Source organism: Ovis aries, chromosome 22 (assembly GCF_016772045.2).
Source record: "Ovis aries strain OAR_USU_Benz2616 breed Rambouillet chromosome 22, ARS-UI_Ramb_v3.0, whole genome shotgun sequence".
NCBI lineage: Eukaryota > Metazoa > Chordata > Mammalia > Artiodactyla > Bovidae > Ovis > Ovis aries.
This window is the reverse complement of record NC_056075.1, coordinates 30,954,601-30,981,378: the sequence shown is the minus strand read 5'-3', so window position 1 is coordinate 30,981,378 and position 26,778 is coordinate 30,954,601. Positions and strand designations below refer to the sequence as shown.

General features: G+C 35.5%; 1 protein-coding gene across 6 annotated transcripts; it reads right to left on the bottom strand.

The window, feature by feature from the left end:
• Positions 1-587: 587 nt before the first annotated feature.
• PDCD4 (programmed cell death 4) lies at positions 588-26,778 on the bottom strand. Of its 6 annotated transcripts, none has more exons than XM_004020192.5 (12): positions 26,676-26,778; positions 22,228-22,334; positions 15,361-15,663; positions 13,712-13,806; positions 12,562-12,675; positions 10,763-10,984; positions 9,101-9,198; positions 7,991-8,105; positions 5,367-5,474; positions 5,033-5,143; positions 4,081-4,220; positions 588-1,290 (listed from the first exon to the last, which is right to left on the bottom strand). In XM_004020192.5, the coding sequence occupies exons 2-12, from the start codon at positions 22,268-22,270 to the stop codon at positions 1,230-1,232; spliced, it is 1,410 nt and encodes a 469-aa protein (XP_004020241.1). In that variant the 5' UTR covers positions 22,271-22,334; positions 26,676-26,778; the 3' UTR covers positions 588-1,229. The 6 variants fall into 6 exon arrangements, with proteins under 6 accessions (XP_004020241.1, XP_042094536.1, XP_027816048.1 ...); XM_042238602.2 differs by having other exon boundaries at positions 18,448-22,334; positions 26,747-26,778; XM_027960247.2 differs by having other exon boundaries at positions 26,747-26,778.

Here is a 26,778-nt window from a genome sequence, read left to right as displayed (position 1 = left end):
AAAATGGAAATTAATAAGGACTTGAAAGAGCCCATGAAGTAAAATGAACATAAATTTGGAAGTTTTATTTCTAAAAGACTGTAGCTAGATCTGTAATGTGTATATTCCTAGGAAAACCTGTAAATTCTGAATATATTTCTTGGTTGGTTTGCTGCAGTTGGTAATAAACAATTTAAATCACTATGGACCTTGAAGCCTTGCTGAGTAATTAGGCTCTGCAAAAGAGGTTAGAAATGTGATCTTCCCTTAGATAACTGTTATCAGTAACAGTTATCATACACTGACTAAATGTGAAACTTTTGAGTCTTTGAAGAATAATTTTTATAAACACAAGCACTACTAGGTAATAGAACTTAACGATGAAAGGTATATACGTTTAGAACTTTCATTAAGTTCTATCAAAAACAAGGAAGTATGTAAGTATTTCCCAAGTATAATATTAAAATTATTTATTTACTACTGTACTCTTGTTTTAAAAGTTTGCCAGGAGCAAAGTTTAACTAGGTTCAAATATGCTCTTTTATATGATTTAAAATTTGCTGTGGGAAATAAGATTTTTTAAAGATCTAAAATAAATGCACTCCAAATAAAGAATCAACACTGCTTCACATGTTTTATTTTGTCATACATTCTTCTAGAACTGGGTTCATTTTTCCAGTTTTGTAGAAAAATAGATGTTCCAGCCACCATTTACTTAATGTCTTTAAGACCAAGCAATATGTTCCCTGGAAAGATGAATAAGTCTCACAACTAGCTCATTTTTAAAAAATTCTTTAAAACAAAGAAATAACTTTTTTAACTCCCAAAGCACAGTATTTCAACAGCAGCAGCCAACATGGGGTTTTAGCAGCTTAACTTGACCCCCTAAATAAAGCTTTGTATAAACCAGTGATTTTACTACAAAAACACTGTCCTTGAAAGAAAGGAGTGGCAGTCAGACATCAATGCAAAACTTGGAATGATTAGGTCATAAACATGGCACTTACAAAAGGTAGCTTATGAGAATATCCCACTTAAGAAGTGGTTACTTTTCTGTCCCTCCTTTACACCCTCAAATTAAAAAAAAAAGAAAAGAAAGAAAAAGAAAAAAACACTTCCTTTAAAAATTTCAGACATGCCTTGTACCCAAAACAAGTGCTTAAAAAAAAAAAAAAAAACCTGTGCTAACAACTCTTACAATTCAGATATACATATTTTTTATAACATCTAAGACTGCAAGAGTTCTTTATTCAGTAGCTCTCTGGTTTAAGACGACCTCCATCTCCTTCACTTACAAAACGTTTTCTACCCCTGTAATGAAAAGAACAAAAACATGTAAACAATATACAAGTTTTGACTGTAGTCAATTAAAATAATTTAAAACTGCATCTTTTTTTGTCATTAACTTTTGAATAGTTTGTCATTTAAATTTTAAAAAGTCAGCATGCCTAAGTCTTTTGAAAAGACCTTACTGGTTACATATCCTAGAACATATCAAATGAACTACTTAATTTGAGCATTTTTTAGTTAAACAAAAGCTCAATTATTGAAATAAGTTCACTGTTCAAATGAAGTCATGTAAGGAAAAAAAAAACCAAATATGGCAAACATTTTACTGTTTGGAAATTTAATACAAACACATGTCAAAATTATTATGGGTTCGGTTCCAGACTGCCATAATAAAGGCGAATCACATGAGTTTTTTGGTATCCCACTGCATATAATATTTACATAATACTGTGGCCTATTAAGTGTGCAGTATCATTATGTCTAAAAACCAATGTACATATAATAATTTAAAAGTACTTTATTGAAGAAAAATGCTAACCATCATCCAAACTTTTAACAAGTCTAATCTTTTTGCAAGTTGAGGGTTAGAAATACTCTGAGAACTACCAAACTGTGACACACAGACATAAAGTGAGCAAGTGCTGTTTGGGAAAATGGCACCAACAGACTTGTCAATGCAAGGTTGTCACAAACCTTCAGTTTGTTTAAAAAAAAAAAAAAAAACAGTATCTGCAAAGCACAATAAAATGAGACATGCCTGTATTTATTTCTACTATGTTATTAATATTATTTGAAAGCTAAACACTGAACCAAATAGGAAACACCAACATGATTGGGAATTATGAAAACTAGAGCTATAGAACCTATCAAAATATCTATGTTTTAAAATGGTTTTTAATTTTTTCTCAGATACAGAAAAGCCATAACCTGAATGTGGAAAAACAGTCAATTTAATTCCTGAATATACCCCATTTTGAACTTTCTGCCATTTCAAACTCAAGATGCCTTCCTCTATAATATGTAACCACAACTAGCTACATGTAGTAATAACAGCTCAAGACGAACAGTCACAGCAGCTGAAAACAGTAAGTGCTCAATAGAGCTTGGGCAGAATTGGTCCTTATTTCTTCTCTGACCCTAGACCTATATGCACAGGCATTTAAGTCACACACAAATGTGCACTTGGCCCAAATAAGCAAAAAAAAAGAGGATAAAAAGTTAAAGTTGTATGGAATTCACAGAAAGTTTAGACATCTCTCCAAATGATCCTTGAAAGTAAAGCCATAATAGAAATCACTAGTTAAGACTTTTGAATAGAGGCTGAAAAACTTAAAAAAAAAAGTCAAAGTTTAGTTGCTCAGTTGTGTCCAACTCTCTGCGACCCCATGGACTTGTAGCCCACCAGGCTCCTCTCTCCATGGGATTTTCCAGGCAAGGAATGGGTTGCCATTTTCCTCTCCAGGGGATCTTCCCAACCCACGGATCGAACCCAGGCCTGCATTGCAGGCAGTCACTTTACCGTCTGAGCTACCAAAGGACAGTGCCAAAGTGTTGACTCCTTTTCATATTAAGGGGTATTTACAAAAGGGTTATATATTGCAGCTTTATTTTCCTGAACATAAAGGCTTCATACTATAATATTAGGAAATCGAGGGTAGAAATGAAGCAGCAAGTAGCAAAAAGCCTTGCCAAAGTTGACAGTTTATACTGACATACACCACTTTGCACATTAGTACATAAATGATGCCATCACCAAGTAGAAATATACATTTTCAGACATTTTTATCAAAGCTATTAAAATGTATCTCCACCATTATCTTGTCCTTCTCAATGGCTTCTGAACTTTGTAAGCAAAGGACAGCCTTAAGTATTTTTTTGACATTTCTCACAATGCACTTACATAAAAGTATGCAAAGTTTGAAATTTCTTCCAAAAAAAATTACAAAAATTTAAAATATACATAAAGGAGACCCACACAGTACGTTTTTTCTTTGTTTTAGTCTCTTCATGTCCAACTCTTGCAACCCCATGGACTGTAGCCTCCCAGATTCCTCTGTCCATGGGATATCCCAGGCAAGAATACTGGAGTGGGTAGCCATTCCCTTCTCCAGGGATGTTCCTGACCAAGGATCGAACCTGCGTCTCCTGCATTGCAGAAGATTCTTTACCACTGAGTCACCTGGGAAGCCCAAACAAGAAGTTTAGCTATTACTAAACTTTATATCTATTACAATATAAACTTAAGCTTTAACAATAACAAAAAATCCATCAACTCCTAAAGAGTGTGATCCTAGTAGCACATATACCTCCAAAGAATCACACGCACACACTTTCTAGAAAAGTAAAATGCAATCAGCCCCAATTCTCTATTCTGTGAAGGATCAAAAGGAACCTACATAAAGAATAGGAATGAGCATAGACCTTTAAAGCCGGAAAAAGTCTGGATCTATCCTTGGCTTCTACTATGTGTAACCTTAAAAAAGGTAAATTACACTGTCATAAGCCTCAATTTTTTCATCTTACTGGTAATATCTACTCTGAAATATTTAAACTACTCAACAGAGTCTAAGACACACGTTTTGTTCCACAAAATTAGCTACTTTCCAGTGAACTGGGGCTTCATGAGATAGTCCTATACAGATTTACAAGAGAACAAAAGCTTCATGCTTGCTTCTCCATAGATTCAGATGATTTTCCACTCATGAGTAACAAAAGGGAAGATACTATTATTTTTCAGATAGAATGACAGAAAATTAGCTTAACCTTAAGCACCTCAGTCAGTATTTGATGTTGAGAAAGTAAATAAAGTACCTTGAAGGACAAAGATCTCTGAGTTGTTTGGAAATTATTCCAGCCTGAAAACAATCTTCTACAAATCGCTCAAGCACAGAGTATGAATGTGGGACATCCAGATTAATGTCTGGAATTTCATTGTAAATTCTCTCATAACCCTAGAACAATGAAGTTATATACAGAATTGTTAGCCCATATAAAATACATAATGCATATAACCCATCACTGTTATCAAGCTATATTTAAGTCCAAGAGTTCGTATTAATTAGACTGAAGTCAGTTCTGAACCTTGAAAAGTACAAAGAGTTAAGTACATTTGTTACAGAATATTTAAAACTGTTCTCTCAAAAGAGTTTCCAGCAGACAGTGGACGTTGGATACATTTCTCCATCTGCTGTAATACATTTACTACATTTTAAAAAAATAAAAGGCAAATAACCTTACCAACATTTTAATAACAATGCATACAATAAAATAGGAATAAATCAAGTACTTTTGTTAAGTTTGTTTCTCTCCGCTACTGCTGCTAAGTCGCTTCAGTCGCATCCAACTCTTGTGCAACCCCATAGATAGTAGCCCACCAGGCCCCCCCATCCCTGGGATTCTCCAGGCAAGAACACTGCAATGGGTTGCCATTTCCTTCTCCAATGCATGAAAGTGAAATGTGAAAGTGAAGTCGCTTAGTCATGTCCGACCCTTAGATATAACCAAATTATCATATCTTAGAACTGTTAAGGAAGTACATACACACACACATTTTGAAAATTTAGATTTAAAAAAAGCCGACATGTTTACTACTTCCCAGGAAATGGCTGTAAGAGGTTCAAGCATAAACAGTACCATTAAAAAATATAGAAAAAGGCATAACATTACTAAATAAACCAGAAAGTTTCATTGAAACTTCAGTCTGTATTCAAGCATACAAGACTTAAGATATCAGCCTAAGCATGGTTCAAAATGTTATACTTACTCTTTTCATTTGGTCTAGAGTAATGGTAGAAGATTTCCAAAGAGATTTTAATAAATCCAAAATCATCTTAAATGTACTTTCTCCAGTTGACTCTAAAACCATTACAATGGCCTAAAAATTGAATAAATGATTGAATTATTGCTCATTTTCATATAAGAAACTACTCCTAAAATCTATCAGATCTCTTTTCTCTAATATGTAACCATAATCATTCAAAATTATAGAACTCTCCCTTAATACTGTAATTTTTAAAAAATGTGTATTAGAAGCATTAAGTCTCCGTGGTGCAAAAAGGAACACAATAATTCTCTTTAGAATGCCAAAGTAATCTTACTTCATACACAAGCTCATGGTGAAAATGAGGTACTTCCAGTTCCTTAAGGCAATGTTCAGCTTCAGAAATGTCTCCAGAGAGTAAATACTCTTTCAGCAGCATATCAATCTATCAGATTTAAGAATTGAGATGTGTTAGTTCTTGATTTTTGAAAAATTCTGCTTTGCCTGAAGGATTTATTTACCCTCATCTCAATATATTACATAGTAAATAAGTAGACCACAAACAGTTGTCTAGTAGTCTTGACATAACAGAATTTTTTCACAACTGAAAAGCAAATAATACAGGGAATAATGCAGTGTTCTGGTATGCTTTGATAATTACTGAGACTGACGAGTAGACAGACATGTGTATGGCCTAAGCTGTGATCATGCTTCAGTGCTCCCTGTAAAAAAAGAAGTCACTTTAAATACCACTAGAGGGCACTAACTGAAGTCTCAAAATGACTTTTTGAAGTGCACAAACTTACTTCCACCAGGATGACCTTAATACTGCAGTGGGAGCCAAAAAATGAGAGATAATAGGGCTTTACTAGACAGAGCAAAGATGCTCTAAATACCGTTCTCTTTCCTCTAAAACTGAAGTTTTGAGGCCCATGATTTAAAACATTCATTAGCAATTCTGCTTCCAGTTACAGCTAAGGAGGTCAAGTCCTGACTCTGTTTAAAGTCACAGAAGAATATCTATGGCTCCAGAAAAAAAGAAAGAGGATAAAGTTTTTCAGCACAAGAACTTCAACTAGGAATGTTCTCCCCTATACACTGCCTGTTAAAATTATCTGCACCTAGCAGACACTCAAATGAATGTTAGCTGACTGAATAAAATAATCTTATTTACATATCTTCTACTTCCAAATTCTACAACATATTTCTGTAAAAAATAAAATCTGATCAACAGAATACAGATTGATGAATAATTCCTATTATGCTCTAGGAAAATAAATATTTAAAGCATGGAACTTTTAACTTTGTTATATAAAGTATTTAAATGTTTCCCATTTGGTTCCATGCATTTTTGAGAATGATAAATACACATATATATTTCTAAAAGTCCTCTCTGTCCAACTCATCCTTCCATGTAAAATAAATGAATATCCAAATATTGTCAACCTCAAACTCATATATTAGTAGTTTTATTTCAGTTTTTATGTTGACTAAATTTTGTTGAGATAATTCACATACCATTAGTTTGGCAGTTTCTCAAAATACTAACTTTGACAAGCATTATCATCTGAGCAATGTTGTCTCTCAGTCCATAAACATGGGATATTCTACTTATTTAAACCTTATTTCAATAGTGTTTTATCATTTTTAGTGCAGAAGACTTGCACTTCTTTTGTTAAATTTATTCCTTTATATTTAATTTTATGCTATTATAAATGTAATTGTTTAATTTCATTTCAAATCATTCATTCATTGCTAGCATACAGATGATCTACAATTAAATTCTGTATGCAGATCTTATATCCTGCAACCACGGTGAATTCTTTTATAACAGTTTGGTATTTTTGTTTTTTTGATGATTCACTTGAATTTTCTGTACGCAGATTATGTCATCTGGGAATATAGAAAGTTTTACTTTTGTCACATAAAAACACTACACTCAAAAATCAGAAGCACATGTACTATATAAATCTTCTAATTTTCTTTAAAATCCTCAAAGAAGAAGAGTAAAACATTTTTGGTTTCTTAATATAGAGTATCATCTTGCTGCCAGAAAAAAAATCCATAGCGAGTAATCTGGTATTAATGCAAAAATCAATTACTTTTTCTTTTAAAGTATGCATTTGTTGCCGTTCAGTTGCTCAGTCATGTCTGATGCTTTGCGACTCCATGGACTGCAGCACGCCAGGCTTTCCTGTCCTTCACCATCTCCGGAGCTTGCTCAAACCCATGTCCATCGAGTCGGTCCTCTCTCGTTGCTTTCTCTTCCTGCCTTCAATCTTTCCCAGCATCAGGGTCTTTTTCAATGAGTCAGCTCTTCACATCAGGTGACCAAAGGATTGGAGCTTCAGCTTCAGTCCTTCCAATGAATATTCAGGACTGATCTCCTTTAGGATGGACTGGCTGGATCTCCTTGCAGTCCAAGGGACTCTCAAGAGTCTTCTCCAACACCACAATTCAAAAGCATCAATTCTTCGGCACTCAGCTTTCTTTATGGTCCAACTCTCACAGGTAGTGAACTTCCTTACAAAAATTCTACCACTCTGATCTACTCTAGTGTTCATAATGCATAACAAAATCTGAGATCATCCACTTTCAAACTGCAGTTATAAAAATGGACATTTAGTGAATAACTACAAAACAGAAACTCTTACTTCAACAGTTTGAAAGTTTTTAAATACCAAGGAAAGACTTTAGGTATTCTGCTAAGGTTCCCATATAGCTTTCTTCATGAAGCCACTAACTTAACACAATCTTATTTTTAAGTGAGGGGAACAGTAAAAATTTAATGATTATATGATCATGGTATAACTTATAGCAAAAGGGCATAAAGCCATATATATAAGCATTATTCAATTTTTCACTTGCAAGACTGAACTTAATTTTTGTCCATAAAAGCTAGAGGGCATGTTTATTTCCCTAAAGAATACATATAAATTAAAGATAATATCCCATAGTTACCTCTTTAACAAGGTGATTAACAGACTGCTGCCCACCTCCAGAGCCCCAAACACTGTCTTTGCGCTTTCCACCTTTAGACATACTCAGGAGCACCGTAGCCTTGTCCAGAGCAGCTCTACAAAAACAGTTAATTTTGACATATGAACACTTGAGATTGACCAAATTATGGATAAAGTCCAGGGAACAGGCAGGCCTGTATGCACTAAAAGCTTTTGCATTATAACATAAAAGCAACCTAAAGTTAAGAAGTCTCTTAAACTATTTTTCAAAATAAAAAGCTGGAGAAAAAAGGTTGCTTTTCATATTAATATTCTCTCACACACTTATTTCCAGTTCCTAGTCAACAGAACTGTTATTACAAAATAATTGATCTACACTGAGAAGGAACATTTCACCTAAAATGAACTTTTGTATATATTCATACTTTCCCACCAAGGCAATCATTACACTATGACCTGAAATAGTTCCAGAAAATGAAAACCTAAGACATGGCTAAGTCCAAATCTAAGTTCTAGGAAGTATGAAAAATTATAGACCATAATTCTCAAATAACACATTTAGCTTATAGTTATGCTAAAGAACAAAAGTGAGAAACATTATTTCCTAAGATTTCCATGGCAAATAAATATAAAATTGAAAATATGGCTCTTTTGTTAATGTCCATCTTATTAGAAGATTAAATAATTACAGAATATTAAAACCTGAAGGGACCTTAAAGAACATTCTAAGTCCCATCCTTTCATTTTATAAATAAGGAAACTGAGGCAGAAAGAAAAGTAGCTTGACATAAAGGTAGGTAATAATTTAGCTAAAACTCTGCATATACTATATATGCAGAAATATATAATGCAGAACTTCTGCATTATAATACTGTCTTCTTTCTGTTCTATTGTATCAAGAAACTCTCAATTTTAATTACACATAAATGACAAATAGATATCCACAATGTCTGATTAATTCAAGTGTCATTTCAACAGAATCCTGCAGAACTTTTCCCCTATTTTGAAAGTTTTTTAATTTTTTTTACTTTACAATACTGTATTGGTTTTGCCATACATTGACATGAATCCACCACAGGTGGATTCTAAGTAGAAAACTTAATTTACTTACCTAGCCTGTACACAATCTACAGTTCCTTTGTAACTATCAATATAGGTATTACATAATATTCCATCTCCAACAGCTCTAGCAATAAACTGGCCCACCAACTATAATAAGGAAAAAAAAAGAGCCATATAAAAAATCTAAAACCTTTATAGGATACAATTTATTAAATACATAAATGATGAAGACTGGTTGAACTACACACTCAATACCTAAGACATGCTGGAATATTCAGAAAATATCATTTAGCACCTACTAGTTATGCTTGGCATACACTCCACACATCTTAACCTTCAATTTAAGTGCCATGAGGCATAAAACATCTGTTTTCCTCACTACTGAATCCCCAACCTTGCACACTGCCTGAAGCATAGCATACATGATCAAAAGCATTTGCCAAGTCAATGACTTAACAGTCAAGAGAAACCACTCTTCTGGGGGGAAAAAAAACTTGGACTATGGTCTCTCAAAAACCTGTTTGAGTAAAAGAGTTTATCTGAGGGGGTAAAAGTGTGTAGAAATATTTACCTGAAAGCATGTTCACAGCATTATTTCTTATAACACTGGAAACAACTGAGTGTCTAACAATAATTGTGGTGTTAAACAGTATATATGTAAGATGGGTACACTATATGGACAAATATGTTTACCGCATTTTTATGAGTATAAGAAAAATTAGGTTTATGAAGTAGCATACACACCACAATTCCACTTTTTTTAAAAAACAAAAAAGGTAAAAATGTACAAAAATTATACACTGACATACATCCACAAAAAGTAGAATGGAAGATTTAATACCAAAATGCTAACAGTTAACAGTGGCTATTTTTGCTCACCTTTCTTTCTTTTGGCTTTTCCTTATTTTTCAAAATTTCTACAATGACTATTGGGTACAGTTTATTTTTTCAAGTATTGGTACTGGTATAAAAAAAAAGTTCATGTTTGAATCACAGTTCAGTATTAGCACAGACTACTTACTGTTTGTCACAGGAAAGAAAACAGAAACAGCATTTAGGTTAACCTACCTATACTCTATTCCTAAATTAATGTTTAAGTAAAGTGCTCCTACCTTGCTTTAAAACTTTGGTCAGGTAAATAGCAACGATTTCACACGTTTTCAATTTCAAACCAGAAAGTCATATTATAGTGTCAGCATGTATTAAATCTAATAAAAGTAAAAGGCTTTGAGGACAGAATCTAAACAAAAGCACACATAAAGTCATGAATTTTCTAATTATCTCCCTACAAAGCTATAAAAGGGAACAATCTTATTTATGATTATTTTCATAACATTAGTGAAGCAAACTCAATCCTCAATTATAACAGTCTACATTTTTAAAAGATCCTAGGTCATGAAACAGCTCAACTACACGTAATAAAGAATACAGAGATAGCAAAAAAAATATGACCAAAAAACTACGGAGACCATGGTGGAGAAAGTAGCATATAAAATTACAGGGATGAGAACTACACTGGGGGAGTGGAAAGAACTAAGGAAAAATACATTAAAATATTAGAGCACTGTTGTTGTGTGATAGGGAATATGGGCCAGTTTTTCCCTCTTTCGTCTAATAAAATTTCCTAGGAGCAGGTATTAGTTCTATAAATGCAAGCAAAGCAGATGGAGAATGAACAAAAAGAAGAATGAACCCAAAGAATTTTACAAACCTGCGGTGCTCTAGGAGTATCCAGTGCTAATTCAGGTAGGTCTTTCAACAATTTATCAAATGATTTTTCTACATCATTTGTGCTCATTACTGTCCCACAAAGATCGGAAAGAAGTTTAGATGTCATTTCTCTGTGACTGGCTTTTCCCTCCAACGCTAAGGACACTGCCAACACTGGTACTCCACTTTTCATTTCTCCAAGATTTAAATCTCTTAGCATTTCCTACTCAAAAAAAAAAAAAAAAGGATGTCATTGCCTATAGTTTAATTTTATTTTGGAAAAAAAAATCAAAACTTTATCCATATATCCTCTCTCCTTGTTTCGAAATAATTGGAGAAGCAGTCACATTTTGGTGAATAAGTTTTTATTACTTAATTCAAAAAACCAACTCTTTGAGGGAGGTATCATCATCATATTCACCCTATTCAAAGCACAGAAAAATGTATTTGCTGAAGATTCCCAAAGGAATGACAAAGTAGGAAGCAGAATATAGGCAGTATGACCAAAGAAGCTACGTTGCAACTCAGTTACATACAGTGATGACTAATAACAAGGATACCAGGTACGTTACTCAGCGTAACCAGTTAGTTACTGATACTTACTCTGAGTAACCTAACTCAGAGTTAATAGTCTCTCCCCCTCTATCTCATCTCCCTGGGGTGCACTTGAACAACTCATTGACTTTAAACATGATACTCCTTCCTGGAAAACTCCTTCCAGGACTACTACTTCCTAGAAAACCCGCTTCAACCATCTTAGCCTGGCAAACTCCTAACCATCCTCAGATGGTTCAAGATAATCTATCATCCTCCATCTTATGCTTCCATAGCACTCACCTCACAGTACTACTCAGTTAATAAACTGAGTATACCGCTGGTCCCATGCTAGGTAGGTAACAAGATTTCAAGTCCCTACCCTCATGGGACTTTGGTAAACTTTTCCTCTATAACATTCTAATAATCTGTGTATGTATTATTTCCTTCGCTTGACCGAGCTTCAAAAAGGCAGGAACCACCATTATAAATACCTCCACATGGTATCCACTGATCAAATATTTGTTTTATATTCAAATCCTACAAAAATGCAAAGCTATCAAACCTCATATTACGAGACAAACCAAGAAAGCCCAGTCTGAATTAAAAGAATCTAAATTATAAGTCTTCTACAGAGATACAATTTTATTACTTTAAGTCAATACTAGTTTAGACTACTAAACGAGAGCAATTTTATTTTACCCTTTGAGATTTACTTTATGAACAATTCATAACAACAAATGTCCTCATGCAAATTATGCTTCAAAAACACATTTGTTCTCTTGATTTCTATATGCATTCTTTTCTAAATCTTTATTTACATTTGTGTTCATTTTTGGACAGAGTACAAGGATAAATTTTATTCTAGTCCTAAGCATTGAAATGAATATCAAAGAAAGTGGAACTGAAGTATTTTTAACTGAGACCCCTGAGGAGGTTTTAGAAGGTCCATAAACGCCTTGAAATTGTTAAAATTATATTTTAAATACTATCAATTATGGAAATGTTATAATTACAACAATTATTAAAATACTATGTTGTGCCGTTTTTCATAGAAGCAAATGGCCCATAGTCCTCATCAGATCCCAAACAGATTAAGAATGGTAATTAAAATTTTATTCCATTTCTTAGTTAAAACTTCATTTATGTATTAAAAAATGCTTAGTCTTTTCCAGTGATCCAAAATCATCCTGGATATGATGTTTTGCTTTTAACAGTGTTTGTTCTCCTATATTAAAAAAGTTACACTTGCAACTTTAAACCTACCGCAACTTCATTAGTATCTCCATGCTCAAAATATTCCTGTATAATTGGTGTCAGAGTCTTTTCAAATGCCATTTCATCCAAAGGCAAAACTACAGTTTCATAAACACAGTTCTCCTGAAAAGGGAAGAGGAAGAGTGTTACAAATTAAAGAACAAAATATTCAGATAAACTGAAATTGTTCCATAATTTTGTACTCCAACTGCTTAGTGATACCTATTTGGAACAAGAAAAAAAACATGCTACATGCTTTGATCACTTACATAATATAAAAACAGAAATCTATGTCACTGTTCTTTTATAAAATCTGAATATAATAAATCAAAATATAGATCAGAACCACTAACCACAGCAAATATATGACTTGCTCCTGATCCCCCCCATAGCTTGTTTATTTTTTCTCCCCAAAAAGCAATAATATTTCAGTGACCAAAAAACTTTATGATGGCTTTCTATTATATCCAGTATTTTCGTTAAAATGTCATTTAAAAAAAAAAAAACAGTGGGAACCAAAGCCTTTATGATTAGTACTACAAAATGTAAGCCTTCATGAGTCCAGAAAATCTCTAAGAAAAAGCACTATTCAACTGAAATTTCAAAACAAATAAGAAGTCCAAAAATCTTCTAACCCTGTCCTTGGCAAAAAAAGTCCTGAAGTGTTTGCCTGCAACGTGTGACTGGCTTCATCTAACAACAAACACTTTCAAGTTTATACAATAAAATTAGAGTATTTAGCAAACATTTTACAGTACTTGAATCCTACTGATTTTAAAACATATTTTTTTCATGTTCTCTTAGAAACATTTCCATGTCCAAATATTAAATTTAAAAATCAAGTGAAAATTACATATACATTACTCAGTTAACTTGGTTTTCTAATCCAAAATTAACCTAATAGTCTGAAAGTACTGAATATACATACGATTTAGATATATATACGAATGGATGTAACATGTGTACACACTTATATACAACTCATATACATATTATATAATCATGCAGATAATCACACATATAAATAAAATTATATGTATATGAATAATACAAATATAGAATAGATGATTTGACCAATATATGAGTATGCTACAAACATGAGGTCAAAAGAGTCTGCAAGTCTTCTAAGTACATATCACAAAAAGTATCACCCTCATACCTGGTCATCATCGTAGTTGGGATCTCTCACATCTACCTCCTCCACATCATACACCTGTCCAGGAGTGCCCCAGACACCTTTGCCTCCAGCACCACCTGAAAAAGTTTAGAATTGAGAAAGGAAACAGCATAATGTCCACAGTTCATAAATTTTAATTGAAATCTGAAATAGTTCTAGATGTTCAGGTGTTAATTAAGGAGCAGTTAAAAAACTGTATTTTAATTTTTATGCCAGTTTTTTTTTGCCAGTTGAGAATTATACGGTAAACTTTTTATTCAGATCACTGCTTTTCCAGTAATGATTAGATATATTTATAACCTAGTTCCAAAAAACCAAGTTGAAACAGCTCACAAAGTTAAAACTAAAAAGTCAGATGCTTTAAAATAAAAGTAAAAAACAAAACAAACAAACAAACAGAAAAATAGCTGTAACGGTAACTTCAAGGCAGCTGATAACAACTGGGCTCTGAATTCTGACATTTCTTGGGAACAACAAAAAGAAATACACTGATTCAGTTAAGAGATGACATAGAAAACAACAGAGAAATTATTCAGCAAAGAAGTATGGTGACCACCATCAAATGTTTTAAAGTCAAATTCTCTTTAGATATTCATGTGCGTGTGCTCAGTCGTGTCCGACTGCAACCCTCTAAGCCCACCAGTAACAAATACTTTACAGCCAGAAATATATTACAAATAACTGATTTCTATATAAGCATTAACCGAATTAATCATTTCTATTTTTCTACCAACAAATAGATCAGCAGAAGTTTAACAATTCCAACTTTCAAAGTTGCTTTACTAAATAAATGTCTTGAAATGTTTTTATAAGGCTCAATATGTTGCAATATTTTAAAAGAACTTTATCACCCATGGCGGGGAGCATTATTTACACATTGAGTATAATTCTTACCACCAGAGCAAAAACAAATCTGGTAGTTAGGTTTCATTCTGATCCAGCCCATGGTTGCAGAGTCATTCAATGACAACTTTTGACAAGGTACAAAAACTTTACAAGAATCCTAGGCCATAATTTGATGCTTCCACCATTTAGATGCAAGTGAAATCTCCAAACTGCATCAAAATTCTACCACAGACAGCGGCTAACAAGACCCTTCAAGTCAACAATCATGTAAGTACCTACCCTTGGAGTCACTACTCCAGGCCCTGGAGATACAGCAGTAAAACAATATCAGTACCCAAAATAAACAGAACTAAAAAGAACTTAGAAACAGATCTACAAAATTATTAAAATTCTGACCCTGATATTAAGAGTCAAATCGTATTTATCACGTATTCTTAACAAGACATAATTAATTAGATTCATTAGATAATAGGTATGATGAATTTCTGACCCTACTTCAAGCAGAATTAGAGAATACATGCACAAGTCATAACTGTGAAAATGATTTTGCTGGAAATATGAGACAAAGTTCTGCTTAAGATAGCTAAACCTAAACAAACAAGCAAAAAGGCTCAATTTAAAGAGTGGGGTGATCCTTGAATTATTACTATGTAAAAATACATACAAACCATAAAGCCTTACATTATCATTGCTTAAATTCCTCTCATTCTTAGAACAATAAATTGCAGTACAAGAATCAGAAAGCATCTCTTCCTTTTATTTCTTTGTATAAGATATATACCAACCTTTCTTTGGTAATCCTCGTCCTTTCCCAGATCTAGATCGCCTATCCAGCAACCTTCCCTTTGGACTGGTTGGTGCAGTTACTCCACATCTAAGGCCTTCACTTCCATTATCACTGACGGAATCACCTCTGCCGGAGTCCCGGGATGAGTTTTTCCGCAGCCGCCTTTTCGCCCTAGCATTAATCCTAGCTTCATTAATGGAAGACGCCGAAATCCAATTTCCATTTATCTCATTCTTTATTTCCTCAGTCCCAGCATTTTCTTCATCACCAGAAAAGAGAGAGTCACTTAAATTATCTGGATCTTAAAAACAAAACGAAGGAAAAAAAGAAATCTAAGTAAGCATTTTAACTATTGCTATACCAGCTATAGTCATAAGTTAGATTAGGTTGAATCATATGAAATTATCATTTTTATATGTAGCAGTCACATATTGGCAATTTCATAGGCTCAATCTAATAAATGACAATTAACCAACAGTTAGAACCAGACATGGAAAATGGACTGGCTCAAAATTGGAGGAGGAGTACATCAAAGGTGTATATTGTCACCCTACTTATTTAACATTATGCGAAATGCCAGGCACGAGCTGGAATCAAGACTGCCGGGAGAAATATCAATAACCTCAGATATGCAGATGATGCCACCCTTACGGCAAAAAGCAAGAGGAACTAAAGAGCTGGCTTAAAACTCAACATTCAAAAAAACTAATTTCATGGCATCCAGTCTCATCACTTCATGGCAAATACATGGGAAACAATGGAAACAGTGACACACTTTATCTTCTTGGGTTCCAAAATCACTGTGGACACCGACTACAGCCATAAAATTAAAAGATACTTGCTCCTTCGAAGAAAAGCTTCTTGACAAACCAAGGCAGTGTATTAAAAAGCAGAGACATTGCTGACAAAGGTCCATCTAGTCAAAGCTATGGCTTTTCCAGTGGTCATGTATGGATGTGAGAGTTGGACCATAAGGAAAGCTGAGTGCCGAAGAACTGATGCTTTTGAACTGTGGTGTTGGAGAAGACTCTTGAGAGCCCTTGGACAACAAGCAGGTCAAACCAGTCAATCCTAAAGGAGATCAGTCCTAAATATTCTTGGAAGGACTAGATGCTGAAGCTGAAGCTCCAATACTCTAGCCACCTGATGAGAAGAGCCTACTCACTGGAAAAGACCCTGATGCTGAGGAAGACTGAAGGCAGGAGGAGAAGGGGACAACAGAGGACGAGATGGTTAGATGGCATCACCGACTTGATGGACATGAGTTTGAGTAAACTCCGGGAATTGGTGATGCAAAGGGAAGCCTGGCGGGCTGCAGTCCATCGGGGCTGCAGAGTTGGACACAACTGACTGACTGAGCTGAACTGAACTGAAACAGGATTATTCTTCACAGTATCATGGAAAGTAAACGAAGGCACTGAATGTTAATGAACAATGTTTACAGAAAGTGTGTTATCTCATGTGTTTATATCATAAAACTTGTGTTAATATAAACACAAACATAAAACCTTTGAAACTTTTATGAGCTAAGACAGTCAAGCAGCTGGAGACAGAAAAGACTAAGGCTCTTGAGAGAAGGGAGATAAACTTTTAAAGAATGCCTATTATTTACCAGGCTCTAGGCTGGGCATTTTGTCATTTACCCACAAGTTTGAGAGCTATTTATTGCATCATTTATACAGACAAGGAAACTAAGGATAAGAGTATTTAAATAACTTGCTAAACATCTCATGATTAATTATGGCCACTTAGAAAATACTACTAATGCAGAAAGGTTGAAAGGCATTTTGCAAATAAGTGATCATTTGTGATTATTGAGTCAAACTGCTGATTCATCACTGCTTTCAAAGCCATTATCTCAAAGTTCTAATTCATTTCTCTAAATCTGACTCACATTTACTTAGCACTCTCTGAATATCCTCTAGCCTATATAAAATTTGCACATTATCCCCTGAAACACAGCAATGTATTCACAGTTCCCAATCGTCTTCTGTTTAAAATGTCATTGTCTCTGCTTTGTCCAGTTACCAAAGTCCTTTAGGACATACAGCTCAAGTCGTGCTTCCTCCATGAAAACTTTTCTAACGATTTTAGGCACAGTAACACTCACATATTGCTCATTTACCACCTCACGAAATCACTTTATTTCTTTTTATATACCAGTCATGCTTTTCCAAATAAGTCATAAGGCTCAAAAGAGGAACCATGTCTATACTATATATTTTTGTAACTGCAGCACCTAGCAGAGTATCCTTCACGCTCTCTAACGTCAATGGGGATCAAATGACATGGAAACAATTGGCTTTACTCTGAAAACTTTTCAAGGCTCTGAAAGTTAGTGAATTAGTTACCCCTGGGCCTGAGTTTTGCTCATTATGGCTAACTCAACTCAGAGCCGAATTCCTTTTCAAAGGTCTTGCTAGGTTGCTTCAGTCATGTCCAACTCTTTGTGACCCTAGGGACTGTAGCCTGCCAGACTCCTCTGTCCATGGGATTCTCCAGGCAAGAATACTGGAGTGGGTTACCACAGGAGATCTTCCCAAGCCAAGGATCGAACTTGTGTCTCTTATGTCTCCTGCACTGTCTCCTGTATTGACAGGCAGGTTCTTTACCACTAGTGCCACCTGGAAAGCCTTTCAAATGTCTTCAGTTGCATCCAACTCTTTGCAACCCCATGGAGTGCAGTACATCAGGCCTCCCTGTCCATCACCAACTCCTGAAGCTTGCTCAAATGTCTTAGGAAATTCCCAAGTGTAACTAAGATGTGTCAAATTTATATGCATGGGCTTTCAAATGTTTAAGGTAATATGTAGAAACTAAGGATTTTTTAAATCAACCTATAAAGAGAACCACAGGTGTGTTAAAATCTTTACAATTCTTGAAAAAAAGTATAACAGGCACAAATCCTGTGGTAATCACAAAACGAAAACATTAAGAAGCACCAAACTACTTGAGCAGTCTCATAAATAGCCTCCTGCCCTGAATCTTCAAACCATTCTCCAAACTGCATGGAGACTGATCTTCTCCCACTGATAACCCTTTGAAGGTATTCCTATTGGGTCAAAATCAAGTGTAAACTCATTACCTTGTAATGTTAGGTCCTTTTTGATCCTGTCCCAATCACTGGAATAGCTGCTGACCACTCCCACATTCGAATGGTCAAGGCTTAGATTTGATATCATAGGTAGACTTGGCATAATTTGTTTGCCGAGGAATACTGAATATATAATTTGTTTGCCGAGGAATACTGAATATATTATAAAAAATAGAAAGTATCAAGAGACCAGCTAAGAAAATGTTGCTGTATTCAGTCACAAACTAACTGAAAAGGGCAAGGGTAATAACTCTGAAATAAATAAAATGGTTAACACTTTTAAAGACAAAATAAAGAGCTTTCAAACAGAATTTTAAAAATAAACAGTATTTCAAAAGTTTAGACTAGGAAAGGAAGCCAGTGCTAGCAGGGTCACTTTGGGACATCATCATAACCACCAGACCTAAACTACTAAGACTATTAGTAGTAAAAGTAGCAGTAGCCATAGAGGTTGTATACTTCTATCATTACCATCAGTATTGTACCTACTACATAGCAGGTTACAAGTACTTTACCTACATGGTCTATAATTCAAACAAAGCTCTACAATGAAGCTGTTTATCCTCATTTTCCAGAAAGATGTTTCACTGAAAAGTTACATACCTAAAAAGGACTGTGGATAAGATTCAAACTCACATTGAATCTTAAGATGACTGTTAACTCTAGAAAATGTAAAGCTGGAGTGCAGCAAAGTGGTGACAGCTAAAGAAACAGGGAATGAGGGAATACAAAGAAGAAAAAAAATAAGAGGAAGGAGAAGGAAAGATCAGAGATCAGACAAGCTAGACGGTGTTTCACAGAAGAATGGATGACCGAAGCAAACATTAAACACCTATCTCTAACATACTGCTTTCATTATTCAACAATTAAGGTGAGCCACCAAACTCAACCAGAAGATGAAGGCCTCTCTTAGAAGTATAACAATGCATTAAAATGTCCCTCAGAGTACTAAAGTATTCAATTTAATCATATTTCCTACACTTGAGTTTCTTCAACTATTTTAATATCCTTTCAAATATACATTTATGTATCTTGAGCAGCAGATATATCTAGGTATATTTTATATATTAAGTATTATAATTTTAACCCATTTTTATTTTTACATCAATTGCTCTTTTATATTTTGCCAGATACTTACCTGAGTTTTGGGGTTCCGTAACCAAGAAAAAGAAAGGCAGAAAAGCAAAATGGCTGTCTGGGGAGGCCTTACAAATAGCTGTGAAAAGAAGAGAAGCAAAAAGCAAAGGAGAAAAGGAAAGATATACCCATCTGAATGTAGAGTTCCAAAGAATAGCAAGGAGAGATAAGAAAGCCTTCCTCAGCAATCAATGAAAAGAAATAGAGGAAAACAACAGAATGGGAAAGACTAGAGATCTCCTCAAGAAAATTAGACATACCAAGGGAACATTTCATGCAAAGATGGGCTCAATAAAGGGCAGAAATGGTAGGGACCTAACAGAAGCAGAAGATATTAAGAAGAGGTGGCAAGAATACACAGAAGAACTGTACAAAAAAGAGCTTCACCACCCAGATAATCACGATGGTGTGATGACTCACCTAGAGCCAGACATCCTGGAATGTGAAGTCAAGTGGGCCTTAGGAAGTATCACTACAAACAAAGCTAGTGGAGGTGATGGAATTCCAGTTGAGCTATTTCAAATCCTAAAAGATGACGCTGTAAAAGTGCTACACTCAATATGCCAGCATATTTGGAAAACTCAGCAATGGCCACAGGACAGGAAAAGGTCAGTTTTCATTCCAGTCCCAAAAAAAGGCAATGCCAAAGAATGCTCAAACTACCGCACAATTGTACTCATCTCACACACACCAGTAAAGTAATGCTCAAAATTCTCCAAGCCAGGCTTCAGCAATACGTGAACCGTGAACTTCCAGATGTTCAAGCTGGTTTTAGAAATGGGGTCACAAAGAGTCAGACACAACTGAATGACTGAACTGAACTACTAATGATCTGACTTTAAGAAAACCCAAGTTTAAGAGATAAAAAAAACCTTGAGTACAGAATGTGGTGACTTCAAAGTCATTTTCTACTGTGTACTAAATTCTTCTTTCTGAATTCTCTAACATCTCAATAACCAACCCAGCATACATTACACCACAGTACCAGACAATCACACTTTCAATTACTAGTCCACTGAATTATGTTATTATATTTAACAATATAAACACATTTTCATTTGTGATACACATAATACACGCTATGGGCGTGTGCTATGACACACATGCACAGTATCTCACTTAATCCCAGTAATAAACCTTTAAAGCGGGTTATTTATAATTTCAGCTTTACATATGAATAAACTGAAGGTCGAAGCACATAACCTACTTCCCCAAAGTAACATAGCTGGTAAAAGTAGAAGCTGGAATTAATACACTAGTCTAACATAGACTGTTACAGGTTAAATTGACTGCAAAACCCTGTCTAAGGCTCATCCAAGTAGTGAAGTATTTAAGAAGTACAGAGCAGAGACACTAAGAACAAGGTTAGAAATAGAACTTGTTACAATTAGAAAACAGTATAAAACTTAGAGCTGTGCTACCTAATAAATAATGCAAGTCAAAGATCTAATTTTAAAATTCCTAATATCCCTATTAAAAACTAAAAAGGAATAATTGAAATTTATTTTAATATATTTTATTTAACGTAATAGATCCATTTTATTATTTCAGCATGTAACCAATAGAAAAAGTTTTACACCTACAATACATCTGAATTCAGATATGTCAGTTTAAGAGCTGAGTAGTCATATGTGGCTACTGGCTATCATACTAGACAGTACAGAGAAGAAACAATTATCCATCTGTGAAACATATTCTTTTTTGTGTGTGTGTGAAACATATTCTTAAATTTTATCATTACTATTCCCGCCTCAATGAAGCAGGGACATAAGACCCATTTATAATGCTAAAAAACAAGTATTCATAGAGCCATTGTATATAGCGGCACCAAAATAAATCATTAATTATTGTAGTAATTTTTTTCAACAATAATTTTCTAGCACACTTAAAATGGCTAAGAAGCTTCAACTTCAAAGTGTAAATTCAGATCACTATATAATTGGACAAAACAGTGAATCAAAATAATTGAAAAATGAAGCTATAATATCAAAAAATGAAATATGCTAAACATTCAATTCCACGGAGATTTTTTCAGTATTAATCACAAAGCAAAGAATTACCTAAAATGTACCAACATGAAAAGTTCTTGCTACTGACAATATTTCATAATCCTAATGAGCTCTCTACAAAGATTATCCTGAAACATATATACACATTTTAAGTGATCTAAAGTTATTTAGATCTAAAGTTATTTTGGACATCTATTCTACAAAATCATTTTTACAATAATGTACTACTGAAGCATCACAGAAAATTGGGGGAAATACAGTTAATTTATAATAAATTATTAGTTAGGAAAGATAGTGATGATACCAATAATAGTTTATATTATAGAAACCACTAACTAGCACATATGAAAATAGTAATGATCAGGTTCACTATTCTTCTCCCATCTACACCATAGAGTTTATTATAAATACTGGAGAATAAATGTATGAAATGTGAAAGGACACACAGAAAAATACATATGATGAATTTCATAAAAATAAGAATCACCAACTTGATTTTTAAAATAATATGACCTGGTTTCTTATAGCATGAGTTAAGATGGTTTTTAAAGTAAAGATGTCTTCATAAAATTTGGAATGGCCTAAAACTTGCTCACAATAGTCAAGATTCAAGATACTTACTTACCTGTAGGGTTTACATTCAGTATCTGCTCATTTTCTACATCCATTGTTCCTTAATTTCACTTGCACTGATTAAATTACCAAATGAAACTCTTCCTTTGGGATGGATTTCTTTAAAAAGAAAAAAAAATGAAAAACTTCAACATCTTCCAAACTCACATAATTAAGGTCCATTTAATTTACTTACTCCAGCTGTTTAAAAAAAAAAATCACATAATTCCATTTTTTTTAAGAGTTCACTTTACTTTTGGTTTCAATCTTCTTGATAAGTTTACCTGTGTCCAAAAAAATAAAAAAAGTCCATATTTCTGGATGTGGCAAAGCACCCTTGTAACTTGGAATTAAAAGATTTATTTATTTGCTAAACATGCTTATTTCAAGTTAAAGTAGATACATATTCCAAATTTTTTAAAAATACCAGGCCTCATAATTAATCTGCTACATCTAGATACTGAATAGTTTGTTGCCAATAACTATAAGGACTAATACTTTAAAATGCAAATAACACAGTTTTGGTTTTAAAAAAAAGACAGGATTATCTTATTTTTCACACTAAAACATATCTGAAAGCAGATAAATCTGCCATTTCATCACTGAGGCACCTATAATTACTGCTACAAAGAAATTTTTTTAATTATTATTTTCTATGAGACCATTATTTTTATACTCTGAAAAACTCATTCCTTTTAAAAATCTTACCTATTTCAGAAAAAAGTACAATTACATTAGCACCTCAATATTTTAGATCTTGATTTCAAAATGGTTTGAATATTACTAATGCTGGAAGGTCCTAGTTGATGAAATCAGTTACCTTTTATTTAGACAATTAATTTAGCAATAAAAATCCACTGTTTGAAAAAAAGACTATCAAAATCCATTCTCATGAAAATTATCACCAGAAGGTATAACCAAATACAATTTTATAATCTCTCTGGAAATATTTTTTAAACAGTAATTCAGAGTACTTAAGTATCTGTTTAGAAGTAACGTAAGTTAGATATGTCATTCAGGTCATTTATAATCATTTCACCAGCAGTGTGCCCTTTTTTAAAGATATGTGTGTTAGTCACTCAGCTGTGTCCAACTCTTTATGACCCCATAGACTGGGGCCCACCAGGCTCCTCTGTCCATGAGATTTTCCAGGCAAGGATACCAGAGTGGGTTGCCATTTCCTTCTCCAGGGGAGCTTCCTGACCCACGGATCAAACCAGGTCTCCCGCATTGCAGGCAGACTCTTTACCATCTGGGTTACTAGGGAAGTCTAGTGACTTTTTAAAGATAAAATGCACAAATTAAAGAGAATGACTAATAAACTAATTACAAAAAAGCATTTCATTTTCATGTAACATAACCTACTGTTAGTTGTCATTTTAGAAAAATGATATGCTTCCTGCCACTCAAAGGAAAAACTGACTTTTACATTTCTTAACATACACCATTTTAACATCTTGTAAATTGCACAGCCCTTTCCTTCAGAAAAGGGTATTATTTTGTGAAACAAAAATGCATACCTTATGCTAAAATTTTAAGTTTCTTAATGTGGCATAATCCTTAGGCTACTGAGATGCTACTGAGATGTTTCAGAAGTTAAGAAAATGGTGAAATCACTCTCATTCTATTCAGAAGAAACAGAAATATGGATTGTATATAAATATCTTTCAGTATCATAACTCCTACCAACTTCAGATTTAGGGGGAAAAATGAACCTTAGAAATATGTACATAAAGATAAATGAACAAAAAGAGTTCGTAAACCTAAACATTAGTGTCCTCCATGGCTGAAAATGCCAAATCTATTTCATTTTAGTAGATGAATCACGTTTTAGAAAGAGAAAATGTTACATGATATGAGTGTGAGATTTTTTAACTAGAGTTAATTTTTAAAATCTTCTTCAATCTTGATACAATCTTCAAGAGGACACTTTCCACAGAACTTAGCTAATAAAGTATAACTGATGTTTAAAAAGCCTCTTATAATTCAGAAACAATTTTATATGGGTTATTTCATGCACCACTCAGAAGAATCTTGAGGTAGGAACTCCACTGTCAAACAACTAAACAGAATCAGAGAAAGAGCTCATTGGAAGAATCAGGATTAGAACCCTGACCTTCTGAATCCAGTTCTGTGTGCACAAGCTCAATACAAGATTTTAATAACCCACAGAAGATTCTTTAGAGTTACCAGAAAGAAGCTTATTAGAACACACACTTCTGCTGTCATATCAAAATTTTAAATACTACTTTTCTAACACTAAAAATAATATCTAAATTATTACACAAAAGACGCTCAGTTGGACAAAGAACATTATCAGGTAATGACTATAGTTTATCAAATTTGTTTTTATTAAATAACTGTAACAACAACAAAAAGCCCTGTCTCGGTCTTCTGGCAATGATTAACACATTCAAGAACTCAGGGACACTTGATAACAACACAGATGTTTTAGAACAATTTACAGAAAGATAAAGATAAGTCCCGTGTTACTACTGTCTTCAAAGTAATGAGCTTCCAGTTACTTAACAATCCGTAAGGTTTTTGCCACAAACTTAAGAAAAATGTAAAGCAAAAAAAAAAAAAAAAATCTAAACTCCACATTCTTCACACAAAACTAGAAAATTTTCAATAAAGCTGTAAGTTAGACAAAATTAAAGGCTGAAATTAAAGTTTTCATTTATCCATTGTGTTTCACAGAAGCATACAAGCAGAAGCATCAATTTCCAAGACATTCCCAAAAAGATCCTCACTTTCCCACCCTACTTCCCCTAAAACAATCTATTTCCTGAAATATACCTCATAAACCACTTCGACTTTTTTTTGAAGTTTAGGCCATATGTTAACTAGAAAAGTACCTGTATTCACTTCAGGTCTACAATCACTGCTAACTAGCCACTTAAAATCAGCTAAAAGCACTCAACCACAATGATGCAAAAATGAGGGAAAACAGCAAAATGTCATTTATTTTTACACTCTTAGCTACTTACACTCTTAACTACTTTTCCTTTCTCATTACTACAACAGAAAAACCAACCAAAATAAAATTCAAAGACGCCTGCTAAGATATTAAGGAGTTTAATAAATCTATAAAAAAGGGAAGTTAAGAGCATATGGTGGTGGCAGTTTAGTCGCTAAATTGTGTCCAACTCTTGCAACCCCATGAACTGTAGACTTCCAGGCTCCTCTGTCCATAGGATTTTCCAGGCAAGAATACTGGAGTGGGTTGCCATTTCCTTCTCCAAGGGATCTTCCGGGGCCGGGAATTGAACCAGCATCTCCTGCATTGGCAAGCGGATTCTTCACCACTGAGCCGCCAGGAAAGCTCAAAGGCATAAATACCAATAAGTAAATTTACAACATATCTATAATGATCCTTTAAAAAGTGAGTGGTGAGTTCCTAAAAAGCCTTACGTTAGCAAGAATGCCAAAAGTCTAATTTAACAAGGAAAATGCAGGGAGAAACAGGCGGTGACATTCCCCCCCCCCCCCCCCCCCCCCGAGGAAGGTGCATTTTTAGTCATTTTACTTCTCTGCCAGTATCTCACAACTGCTAGCTACGCAGTCAGTTCTCACTAGGGCCAGGGGAGACAGGCGATTTTGACTTCCGAAGGCAGTTCCGAAGCTCTTGTAAAGCAAACAAACCAAAAAAGCCTCCCCGCATACACCGCAGCATCAAATAGACAAATGCAGCAGACACAGCACACGTAACACAGAAAGGGGGCTCCCTCCCTGCCTTTGTTTTCCCCGGGAGATTTCATTTAAACTAAACAAGCGACCCTATACCCAACCTGAGGCGCGCCGAAGTTCTCGCAGGGCCGGGGCGGCGGGCACGTGGCCGCCTCCCAGCAGCCCCTCCCGCTGTGGCCCGGCCCGCTTCTCCGCCGCGCAGGCCCGGGCTCCTGCAGCCCCCAGGCCAGGCCGACCCCCGCGTGGTGCTGGACGCGGGCGGGCGGCCGGACCCGGGCAACGCCGGGCCGCATCTTCAGCGCGGGCCCCCAAGGAGGCCAGGAGGGCGGGGAGGGCGCATACCTTCCTCACAGGATTTCAGTCGGGCCAGAAACCCGCCTCCCGACGGCCCATCCCCAGAGGAAAATGAAAAGTCGGCCTTCTGGTGGGCGAGCAGCCCCTCGACGGCGAGAGCCCCGCGCGCCCCGCTAAGCCTGGAGGGGGTCCAAGAGGGGGCGGGCCCGCGCCGCCACGCTCCCAGCCGAGGCCAGAGGAGAGCATCGGGGCCGGTTCTCCGCAGCCCAGGGCGTTGGGGCGGACGCGGCTCGGCCGGCCGAGCTCCGAGGAGGCGGCGGACGCCGGCCCCGCCGGCCCGACCCGGCCTCGGCCGCGGCCTCCACGACCCCACGACCCCCCGCCCCCCTCCCCCAACGAGCGGCTGCCTCTGAAGATAGGGGCTGTGGGAGAGGGCACAGTCCTCCCGAGCGCGCGGGCCGGGCCGCCGCTACTGACCCCTCAGGCCGCCGCCGTCGCCGCCGCTGTTGCTCGCCCAGGTCCCTGGTCAGCCGGCCCCGACCCCGCACCTCAGCGTCTGTCGCTGCCTCCGAGCGTCTCT

What these genes read in the sequence shown, in the direction of transcription:
- PDCD4 (XM_042238602.2), bottom strand. Translation starts at nt 18,559, where the DNA reads ATGCCAAGTCTACCTATGATATCAAATCTAAGCCTTGACCATTCGAAT. An exon ending in ACGAGGATTACCAAAGAAAG is followed by an intron (nt 13,807 to 15,360) that starts GTTGGTATATAT and finishes AAACTTTTTCAG; the next exon opens with GTGGTGCTGGAGGCAAAGGT. An exon ending in GAGATACTAATGAAGTTGCG is followed by an intron (nt 10,985 to 12,561) that starts GTAGGTTTAAAG and finishes TTTTTTGAGTAG; the next exon opens with GAAATGCTAAGAGATTTAAA.